This window comes from Sipha flava, unplaced genomic scaffold, assembly GCF_003268045.1.
Source record: "Sipha flava isolate LNK unplaced genomic scaffold, YSA_version1 50_pilon_pilon, whole genome shotgun sequence".
In the NCBI taxonomy this organism is placed as follows: domain Eukaryota; kingdom Metazoa; phylum Arthropoda; class Insecta; order Hemiptera; family Aphididae; genus Sipha; species Sipha flava.
In genome coordinates, this window is record NW_020273428.1 from 224,163 (window position 1) to 236,002 (window position 11,840).

General features: G+C 31.0%; 1 protein-coding gene across 1 annotated transcript in view; it reads left to right on the forward strand.

Moving 5' to 3' along the window:
* Positions 1-1,212: 1,212 nt before the first annotated feature.
* The window catches only part of LOC112690594, a 107,927-nt gene continuing 97,299 nt past the window's right edge, over positions 1,213-11,840 (forward strand). Inside the window, exons 1-11 of the mRNA XM_025564641.1 lie at positions 1,213-1,719; positions 6,076-6,319; positions 7,394-7,571; positions 7,735-8,026; positions 8,105-8,196; positions 9,927-10,139; positions 10,221-10,403; positions 10,494-10,691; positions 10,803-11,095; positions 11,174-11,354; positions 11,423-11,689. Coding sequence (XP_025420426.1) covers positions 1,625-1,719; positions 6,076-6,319; positions 7,394-7,571; positions 7,735-8,026; positions 8,105-8,196; positions 9,927-10,139; positions 10,221-10,403; positions 10,494-10,691; positions 10,803-11,095; positions 11,174-11,354; positions 11,423-11,689 — 2,236 coding nt within the window. The 5' untranslated portion in view covers positions 1,213-1,624. The remainder of the gene's footprint in view (positions 1,720-6,075; positions 6,320-7,393; positions 7,572-7,734; positions 8,027-8,104; positions 8,197-9,926; positions 10,140-10,220; positions 10,404-10,493; positions 10,692-10,802; positions 11,096-11,173; positions 11,355-11,422; positions 11,690-11,840) is intronic.

Consider the following 11,840-nt stretch of genomic DNA (forward strand, 5'->3'; position numbering starts at 1 on the left):
CACATTCAATAGACAATAACTCTACCCAGTACCTATTATATATTTTAATTTACCAGCAAATGATTTTTGACGATATTATTTCCAAAATAATTTATCATTCATGTAATTTGTGGGCTGAAATTATATTTTAGTTTCATAAAAAATGTCACGTTATTTATTAAGTAACCATTACGATTGTGTCGGTTGTGTGGTCGATTGTGTGCAAGAAAAAATGCAATGTGTCGCCCGTTTGAAAGTTGTAAAAACTAGTAGCTACCGGATGGTTGTAAAATAATTTTTTTTTTCCCGAGACCCGTCCAACAATCTACTTGTGACCGTTTTTAGAGTCACATTTACCCAGGGCAAATTTTCTATTTTCGCATACATATATTTATATAAGAGGTGGCCGATGCACTTAACTATGTACGTAAATATAGTATATGACCGGCGACGTTTTGGATGCAGCATCTTTGTGTAAATAGGTAGGCATATAAAAGGTAATATTCGGTAAAAGGTAATCGTATTCTACCGAATTATTTTTAGTTCGAGTAATATATATGTGTATAACTTAAGATAAAAATCATTCAATTAAAATTTGAATATTTAAAATTTGGCTTTAAAATCGAAAATGTTTATCATTATATTTTCCATCTATTAAACATAAATATATTTATTTATAAAAAAAATTTAAATAACATTTTTTACTGATTTTGATGAATAACAGAAATTGATATAAATGTAATAATAAAAAATAATGAAAATTATTACAATCTTTATTTTTTTCGTGGAAATAATTATAAAAAATACCCATGGCAATGTAATGACTTTGAAATGTAGAAAAACAAAGTAAAAATGAGTTATTTTTAAATTTCTGTGTAACCTGGAGCTTAATTTTCAATTACAAGAACAAAAAGGTGGAGTCACTTATATAATTATTATGGGCCCTGAGGGGAGTGAATTGAATTCTCACCACCTGCATCATCTCCCTCTTAGTGACACAATTAGTCGTAAAAGTGTTATGGTGCACCCGCAATAAGACAATGAGAAGGTAGCGCTGAAGCGTCGGCGGAGGGAGAGGGATTTGAGCGGGTAATTTTACGCGATCATCTGGTGGCAAAAGTGCAAACCGTGACAAAAGTGGGCGAAAAACGGACTCGTACTACGTAGATATTATCATCGCTGTCGCTGTCGCCACCGCCTCGACGGAACGCGCTGCGACCCAAAATAATCCCGTGTGTGGGTCAGTCCGCCGTCGGCCCGCGCGCTCAAACGTTTGGACTTGTTCCCATCAAGTCCGCACTATACTCATACACCCGGGTATAGTGCAAAAACCACGCGTGAATTTTGATACATCGCTACCTATCCTTTCAGTAACCTTTGTACACGTAAATATTAGTAACCTGTTCACATGCATCTATCTATTGTGATCGACACGGATCACGGTACACAGAATTCGTTTCGTTTAAAGTAATATGTTCATTGGAATCTGTTGGTAAAAATTATTTTCTTCGCGCTGCCAACCGTTCACCTGCCTCCATCAATATTCGTTAGGAAAAACTACTGCCCACAAACAAACGGACGTGCATTGTTGTAATTATTATTTTTCTTTTACTATGCTGATCGCTACGTAATAACCACCGTCGTGATGGGCAACAAATGCTGCAAATGCCAATCATCCACGTACAGTAGCGCGAACGCGACAATCAGATCATTCTCGTCATACAACTCTTCAATCGTTCGGTAAGTACTGACTAGGGTACTCCTATCGGATATTTGGTCGTGTATGATGAAAAGTCGGAAACGGCTAAATCGTAGGTCGAGTCGAAGCCCTTTGCCCTCAAAAGCCATTGTAGTTTGCAAAAAATTAGCCCAGTTATCTTGGTTCTAGTTAAAATTGTTGATGTGGAAGGGGTTCGATGCGCCCTCTCACATAAGTATGAAGTCAAATGATTTGTGTATAAATACTGGTTTTCTCGGAGTCTCGTTGTTCTCAACGTAAGTCATTGTTATCGTATTCAAAAGAAACATATGCAAATATACAAACACTTTGTCTTTTCGTAATAAGTTCAAAGGACTATTAATAATTATTTTTTAGTTTGAATATTTAGTGAAAAATATATTAATTCGTTTAGTTTCGTAAATGCCATTGCCTGAACGCTCCAAGTTCTATTTTCTTACTTCAAATTTATTTCATACAAAAAAATGTAATAATATACTATATAATAATTACATTGTACAAATTTTAATTATTAGAACACAGTCAGATTTCTGGGAAACTAATATGTATGTAATTTTATACAGTGTATATTATTATTATTATTATTATATTTTGTACCTTTCTCTGAAGGTCATAATAAAAGAGACTATTACTTTTGGTAAGGCCCTTTTACCTAAAATAATTACATTTTTTTATTTAGATTTAGTAATTTTTAGTTAATATTAATTGAAATAAGTATATTATAATTGTATTTTGTAGTATAGTCACAACTAATTGATAAACAGTACTTTGTATTTGTTAATCACCGATTATAAAACGTATTGTTGCCACTTTTAACTCGGTGTCAGGGCTATAGCTTCCTTGCCACCCCCTTGATTCTGCCTTGCACAACATTATGCACTAGTCTCATGGTTTAATTTTTATAGTTAAGATATCATTCTATTCTTTCGCACATGAAATCATTCCTGGAAAATATTCCATGGCATCGATTAGTAGGTTTTATTTTTGTAAACTTTACCGAGATGTCATGCTTCTTACTCATATTCAAAAAATTGACTTCTCGCTCTAAATAATAAACAATGAGCATTCCAGATGATTATCAACCGTGGAACCGTAAGCAGCGTTCCCTCGGTCTATGTTTATCGTGCCCGTGATAAAACGATAACGATTTATATACACGTATACGGTTAACACAGATATATCTGAAATACCCGCGAAACATGAAATTACTGCCCCGGCGTCAAAAGAAACCCACATAAAATGTAGAATCAAGGCAGTGTCGGTCTGGCTCATGATTGGGCCTCCGGAAAAAATTAACAATGGGCCCCTAACAACATAATAATGGAGGAGTTTCAATAAATACCTACTAAATATATTTTTCTTGGTACGCTCGAACTTTAGTACAAATTTTAATTTATTTTTGTTTTTATATTTTTCCAAAACCAATATTATCGAATTATCATTGTGTTCATATATATGATTGTTAACAACACTTATCTTAATTTTTCTATGTATATTTGATCGATTCTGATCAAGAGATAAATCAGAAATATAGTTATCAACTATATAATCGCAATACTATAATAATATACGAGTATTATTTAAAAATCATTGCAAACTTAATTTGAAAACGACTAAAATGACTGGTCGAAACAGGCTTTAATATTATAATTATTATTTATATTAAATTATACTATTGTATTATTATAAATTGTATTATTTTTACTGTCGTTTATTGGGTGTAGAACGACTTTCGTATTTTCTTTTTTATTTATTATTATTTGATAATAGTACGACGGAATTTTAACCCCCACTTGAATATAATTTATATTTCTGTATTTTTTTATTAATTAATTTATGGCATATATCCTGTATTAATCGACCACCCAGAACCCCCTTTTTCTACCTAAGCTGATTCAGTGCGGAAAACTATGATATTTGGTGTAAGATAGATCCACCCGACGAAACAGTACCAATATTTATAAAAAGTGTTCATATGTATTCGTCCAAATGGTATGTAACTAATCACCCAAACCATTCATATTTTGGGTCAATTTGCCCAATCGGTCTACGCCCGTTATTGTTATTGTATAAATTATAGACGCGTATAAATTTGTGTAATACGCAGCTTTAGAATGTTTATGATTTTGCATGTATCTTAGGTGATTTTATTTTATGTTTATTTGGATTCAAATTCATTATACTATGAAGTCTATTGAATTAAATTTTGAATAGTTTCCAATTTTCATAGAAAACAACATACCTCAAACATACTTTCATTACAAACATACGATATTAATGGCATGTTTAACGTTTTTAGTTTATAATATTAAACAACTTTTTATTTAGTGGTTTTTGATCTGAATTATTGATTAAATATACAATTTAAATCCTAATTATAAAAAAAAAAATTTAGTTTTACCTTAGGATTTTTCTTTCTATTTAATATATATTATTTGAGTATTATTATTAATTATTATATATTATTTCAAACCACGAGCAAAGTGCATTGATCTTAAACTAAGTTTTATAAATTACATAAATAATTTATTATGTATAACTATTATGTGTAACTAGTGAAGGGATTTTATGGCTTATACCAAAAGGCTTTGTGTTGCTATTTTCGTTGCGTTATAAATAATAATAGTTTGTGTATAATTGCTTGTTATACCTCGTCGGAATATTTTCTATTTAAACATCTATGCGAGGCTGCACATTAATTCTCATCTTCACGATATTGTAATCGAAAATGTGCCAGAATATCTGACCCAGAAGAAGGGTAAAAACGAATAGTGACTACTCTCTGATTTAAATGTATTGACTTGTAAACAAAAACAGTGTGACATGCGGCCTACTCACTCGGGAGATAGCCAGTACGGCCACTCGAATTTTGTGTATATTTTTATGGATAATGCAATTAATTCGCGATAAAAATACATATATGTACATTTAATTCTTAGTCGCTATTCTAATAATTGCTTTTTTCGTAGTGTCGATAAATGAGATTTGAATAAGATTAAATCATTCCCCTGTTTGCGATTTATGTGTCGAAAGTACAGCTGTTACCATGTAATATAAAAATAAGCATTATTCGTTAAAATGTAAACGATCTATCAAACTCGAAATACTATCATTATAAATACTATCATAGAATTTAAATTTTTCCATTGAGCCAATATCGACTTAAAACTTATGTTTATGGTAAGAAAATTGCTCTTACATTTTATTCTGGAACCCATTAAGATTATAAGAAAAATATTTTTATAACTTATTACAGAATATTTATAAATTTTATATGAAAAAATTTTATTTACCAATTTGTTGACATGTACCAGCGCTATTTTCTTTACATACATTACTGCTCCAAGAGAATACTTCAAAATATAAAGTTATAAATCATTTTCCTTCATTCCTTTAAGATTTAAGCTATCATAAATCAGCATAATGATAATCTGATAATTATACACTTTTAGCAGATTGGTCCGGTATAACCACAGTCGTCGATATTATGATATATTTTATTGTTGAGGTGGGACATATGACGTTCGTGTTCCTGACGGTGATTGGTTTGGGTCGCCGCCGCGTTATTTTTAGGTTAGTGTCGACTGTGTTTATTTCCGTGTGATGATGAATTTCATTAACGCCAGCCAGACGGTCGACCGACAGTCGAAAAAAAGGCACACGTCGCGTGATAACAACCGAACGTCACCTAGTTTCCTCTAGCTTAACTCTCGTACGATGCCTCGTCGATGATGCACGATGATCGTAATTTTTTGGTACTTAGTACGATTACTATTAGGAACATTCCACAGACCGAGACCACCGTAAGTACTGTATATTATAAGCGTGTAAAGACTACCTACCTAGTTAATTACAGTATAATGTGTTACTGATTAGAAATGATCGCGTCTAATTCGAAAACAACGAGCGTGAAAATATATTTTAAGAGTTTAAGAACGATAATTTACAATTTTTGCAAAGTCGGTTCGTTCTAGTCGACGTATAGTTAAGCAGAAAAAAAAGATAAACATAAATATTCGTCCTTGACCTTGCAAATAAAAAATTTAAAAAAAAAAACAAAAACATTGTATCGCTGTATTGTATGTGTTTTTGGTATCATTTTATACAGATGACCATTGCGCTCATCATAAATCAATGAAGATATGACTGCATGAGTTAACTTACAAAAATTAATCATTTTTTTTACGATACAGTGGCTGTCAAAAATGCGCGAAAAAAGCGTTTAATACGCATATCTTACGGAATGAAGACCAAGATATTGAACCAATATTGAAAACTTATTTTTACTCGATCAGCCGGTGTTTTTTGTTTAATATAATAAATTGGTTTTCAAAAACGTAACTAATTATTTTTTACAGATCAGACAGAAGTCATGCGCTTACTTTCGGAGGAACGTCCACCCACGGCGACTCTCTGACCACACTCACAATGAAATCGAGCAACCATTCGGACGTCGGTAAAGATTACCACGGTGGCTCTTTGAGCACCGTTGGCCAAGAAGATCCGATTCCAGTATTCCTGAGACGCCTCAATGACCTGAATGCTAGAGTCGGAACCCGAACTAGATTATTGATTGAGCTTGATGATGCTTCCGGAGTTCAGGTGGAAATTAGATTTCTTTGCTTTTTATTAAAAAAAAAAAAATCATACATACAAATCGTGTAGTACAATAAACAAATTTAATATCATATTTACAATATTTATTGTATTACAACGTTATTATAATTATTATTTGATAGTAACACTTTCACGTGAATGTAATATCCATTACGGTTAACGAAATCGTTCTTCTTTAAAAAAAAGTACGTTAGCATTGTATTTCTCAAAACGTATTTAACAGAAACGCGTGTATTCAAAGGCATCTCGTCTGATACATTTTGCGGGCAGTTTGAGTTTGGGCGAGTTATTTTTAAAATGTTATAATGTGTTTGGGTGAGTGATTTTAAAATATTGTAATAAGTTTAATATTATAACGATGTGCTATCAAAAATCCATTCTCCTGTTCATTTTGACAGACTTAGGAATGTCCGTGACTTTCACGAGTATGATTAAAAATGAACATTTCTTTAAATATTTATATCTTTCTACTACAACTTTATTATGTTAATATTAAGTTTAGGCTGAAAAAATATTATTATTTACAAAGAAGAAATTACAGTTTTTGTTATTTTGCTTTATTTATAACATAGCGAATAATTAATTAAAAAAAATTTTTATATTCGCTCAAAAACAATATTTTTTTTTTTATTTGGAAAGAAAGGTTATTCTCCCAGTTTCGTTCAAATTTTTCTGCGTATAAAATTATATTTTCTTATTTGACATTTTTTTTCCATAGTAGATATAAATAAATTAAATATTCATATAACGTTGATTAAACTTATTCGATTTCGACTTATTTTCGCATAATTGTTTGTATATTTTTATATGGTTTAAGACTGGTTTTTTCAACAGTAAATTGTTCTTATGAAACGTCTCATGAACTCGTATTAGGTATATTATATTATAGTATAACTTAGTGTGCCTCTCGCTGCGTATCACTTACCGTATACAAACAAATATACGAACAGACCACGTGCAACGGTATTGTTGATGTATTTGATATTTTTAGACGCCCTCTTCTATATTCTATGACTTGTCATCGTCACTATAAATCGACCTTCGTTGTTTGTCGAATAGGTCCGTTGGTACCATAACAATCAAGAAGCCGAAAACGAAAGATACCAGTATATCCACGAAGGAGGATTTTATTGTCTAGATATAGTGCCGGTGACGTTGGAAGACGAAGGCCTCTGGGTGTGCAGTGCGCAAAATTACGCGGGAAAATCATCGACTGCTGCTCACCTCTCGCTAATTGGTTAGAACCATAATAATTATACCATAATACCATGTTTATTTCATATTATTTTTCTCACTATTTAATCTCCTTCGTTCATTATTTTATTTTTTTATTTTTACGATGCACATAAAGTATTTATAGAATTCTTCCTTGACTTGACGTGAACTACGCGTTGTTTCAGTGCCAAAAGCATTTAAAAAACCGATTTTCATCGAACCACTCAGGGCTGTGTTAACGCAACGTGGAATCGTATCTCTGGAGTGTAAAGTGATCGGCGTGCCTACACCAAAGCTACGATGGTACAAAGACGACAAAGAAATCAAAGCAGGTGACATATTCGCACTGACCGCGAATTCCGAAGACTGCCTGGGTATTTACACGTGTGAAGCCACAAATGTCATGGGCACCGCGGTGTCTACTTCTAAAATACAAGTGACTCATATGCAACCAGATACCAAATCTCACGCAGATAGGTAAACGAGCTTAAATTTTTAAAGAAAAATAACGAAAAAAAGAAGAACTTTAACTTTTTGATTTAACGCATTTTGTAGTCTTATACCTTATGGACCGTCTCCTAAATTCGTAAAAGGTTTAAAAAATGTGACTGAAAAAGTTGGGAATGCTCTAATTTTAGAATGTCAAGGTATAGTAAAAATATAATTATTAAGTTCAATAATATATGTATATTATATATAAATAAATAAATATATGTATAAATACTTAACCTGGAGTATTATATTTGTAAAGTACGACCAGTTTCGAGTCAATATAATGACCAATATATATATATATATTTGTATGTACCTAATAATGAATTTTTTATTCGAAACCGGTCGGTCATACTTTAAAAATATTGTAATACAATATTCCAGACTTAGGATTTTCTTTATTTTTATATATAAACTAATTGTTTATTTATTTATATATTAATTCATGACTATTAACCATTTAATCATTTTTAATTTTTGTTCAATTTTTTTATTATATTATTATTTGTATTAAATATAATTTCTCACTTTTATTTTTTAAGAATAAAAATTTAGTCTATATTAACTAGTTATCAGTTTAAATAAATTATGAGTTTAATATTTTTATTGTTAAGTACAGGTTCTTAAATTTGTTTGGGTCATGGACCCCTTTCAAGTAAAAAGTATAACTACGGATTTCGTACAAAATATGTAAATAAATAAATAAATAAACAAAAAATAGTTTTTTATTAAAATTATTTTTTAATCATAATAATAAGACTTGGTTAATTTTTCAGTTTTAAGTTTTAGTGTGACATTTGCTATTGTTTTGATTGTATTATTGTCTTGAAATCTGAAACCATTTTGGATAGAGCAATACGCAATCATACTTGATAGCTGATCGGTTTCATACTTTGTTTTGATTGTAACCAATGATGAAAATTTAAATTCACAAAGATACGAGTATATTGTGGCAAATTGAATCAAAAATTGTATCACTCTGATTACTGTTTGCGGATAAGTTTCCATCAATGTACACCAACATTTTAAAAAACATGTGACCGAATTTCTTTATTTCTTTTCATCTTAAGCTAATTTATTTATTTTTAACCGAGTCTGAATGATCAATAGAATTTAAGTCTACAAGGGAAGAATAGTTTATCCTTATTTCTCCTTTTGCATTATATGTATAATTTAAATAATTTCCAAATTAATTTAGAAACTCATCAAGGTCTGAACCAATTTATGTTCTAATGGATCTATACCAAACTATATTATTTTTGAAAGTTCGTGTTCAAGTGGATATTTTACAACATTTTGAATTCAAATCTTTTTTTCCATAGAGGAATTTTATGTACAAATTAATTTAATTTTTCATACTCGTCTATAATTTTCATTTCTTGTTTTTGAATCGATGTATTTACTTCATTTAAATGAATAAAAATATTTTTTAAATATACTAATCTATGAATAAACTGCTTTTTATTGAAATGTTTGGAGTGTAAGCTTTGTCTTTCTATTAAAATATAAGACATTTACAATATGGACAAGAAATTATTATTGTCATAATAATATTCTTGGAAATGTTATCGAAATATGAACGATAAATCGCATTTTGATGATAATAAATATAAATTATATGAACTATTTAATTTTCAATCAAAATTTTGAATTTATAATAAACAATTTCTACATTAACCGAAGGTTTTTATTCATCGAATAATATGAACTTATTTCAAATAAATTTATTTTTGTCTTTTTTTCGAAAAAAAAAACTTAGTAATTAAAGCTATACCATATATACCCGGGTTATCATCTACGTATATTGATCCTAGGTATCTGTGGACTACCGATTAAGAATCCTTGTTATAAGTTATACCGTTTTCGGTTTTTTTTTATCATCTAGTGGAAATACCTCCATGGCCCCGCAGTGTTGGGTGGTACAATGACGCCGGTATTGTAAACGAAGGACCATTATATCATCTAATAGCTGATGGTATGGGCATGTATGGAGTAGAAATAAAATCATTACGAGCCGATCACAGTACAACATGGAAGTGTGTTGTTACAAGTCTAACGGGAGTGAAAGCTGTTACTTCTTGTCTTGTGACAGTATCTTGTAAGAATATTTGAAACTTAATTGTTTTTCTTGAATAGTTATTGTTCAATAAATTCTGCAATTTAATTTCACATATTTTAGACCCAAAAAATTACCGAGTTCCGAGATTTTTAGAAAGTTTAAGAGCGATTATGACAGACGAAGGGCTAGTGAGTTTCGAATGTAAAGTGATTGGTTATCCGACACCACAACTTTCTTGGTTTAAGGATGGCAAGCAACTTCAACCTGGAGACGTCTACGAATTGACTGGAAGTAAATCTTTAGGTAAAACTCGGCATCGTTTTATAGGGCTGAATAGGGCTAAATATCAATATAATGTTCATAGTCTTTTATAAATATTATTTTACGATCTAGGTAGTTACTGTTGTGTAGCACGAAACTGTATGGGCGAGACGAGTAGTCTAGCTGAACTAACTATGGAAGACATCCAAAATCAACTAAACGAAAGTGAAAAACTTCAATTGACATCAAATACACAGCCACCACGGTTTTTGTTAGGTCTTAAAAGTGCCGAGGCCAACATCAATGAATCTTTTGTTTTTATGATCAAAGGTGGGATTTATTTTTGTTATATATTATTGTTATATTTAAAGTAACGATTATATTTTATGATATAAAAAATATTTTTATATTTATATTTTTAAAAAATACTTTCTTTTTTAGTTACAACGGAATCAACTCCTTTGATAAAATGGTACAAAGAAGACGAAGAATTAACTGAATCAAATCGGTACCAATTTTCCACTGAAGACAACGGAATATTTGTTCTAAACATTTTGCCACTTGAAATCAATGACCAAGCTGAATGGAAATGTGTAGCCGTAAATAAATATGGCCAAACTGTTACATCCAGTTTTTTGAAGTTAAACATCCCTAAACATTTCAAACCACCTAAATTCCTTGAGGAGTTAAGGATCGCATTTTCTAACGAGGGATCGGTCAACTTAGAATGCAAAGTACAAAAATTATAGCAAGACTATTTCGATATGCAAGTCAATATTTCTTATTTTTCTTCTGCGTGTATTTTTTTTTAGGTAATTGGAGTTCCTCAACCGCAACTGAAATGGTTTAAAGACGGTCAAGAATTGAATCCGGGTGACATGCATAAAATAATTTCTGGACAGAGTGGCACGTGTTGCCTTGGAACTTACACATGTCAAGCTCACAATTGTATGGGCACTGTAACTAGCTCAGCTACCCTGTTAACAATGGAAGGTAAATTCTATGCAAATTATTACAATAAAGTAACTAAAACAAGTGATTAAAATTGTCTTTTTTATCAGATAAGTCTACTGTTAAATCGTGTGCTTCTGAAGAGTACCTATCCGTGGGAAATCAACTCGTTAGAAATGAATCATTGTCAACGATACCAGAAGAACGAACGAGTCAAATGGAAAAATCATACACCATCGAAGAACCGGCCGACGTATCATTTTCTTTCGACGGAAAAGAAGTGACCGTTTCGCTTTATGAAACTCCGGATCTCACGCATGATGAAGCATTGCAAATCATTGAAATGTATGCAGATGAGCTCTCTGAACATATATCAGGTCATTTTAAAGTTCATTATACATTATTATTTTATATTCTGAGTGAGGCGAGGAATGTATTAGTTTTAACATAAACAGTTTTTTTTGTAATATTTTATTTATAATTTTTTTTTTTATATATTGGTTGATTTATACTATTTCATACTATTTA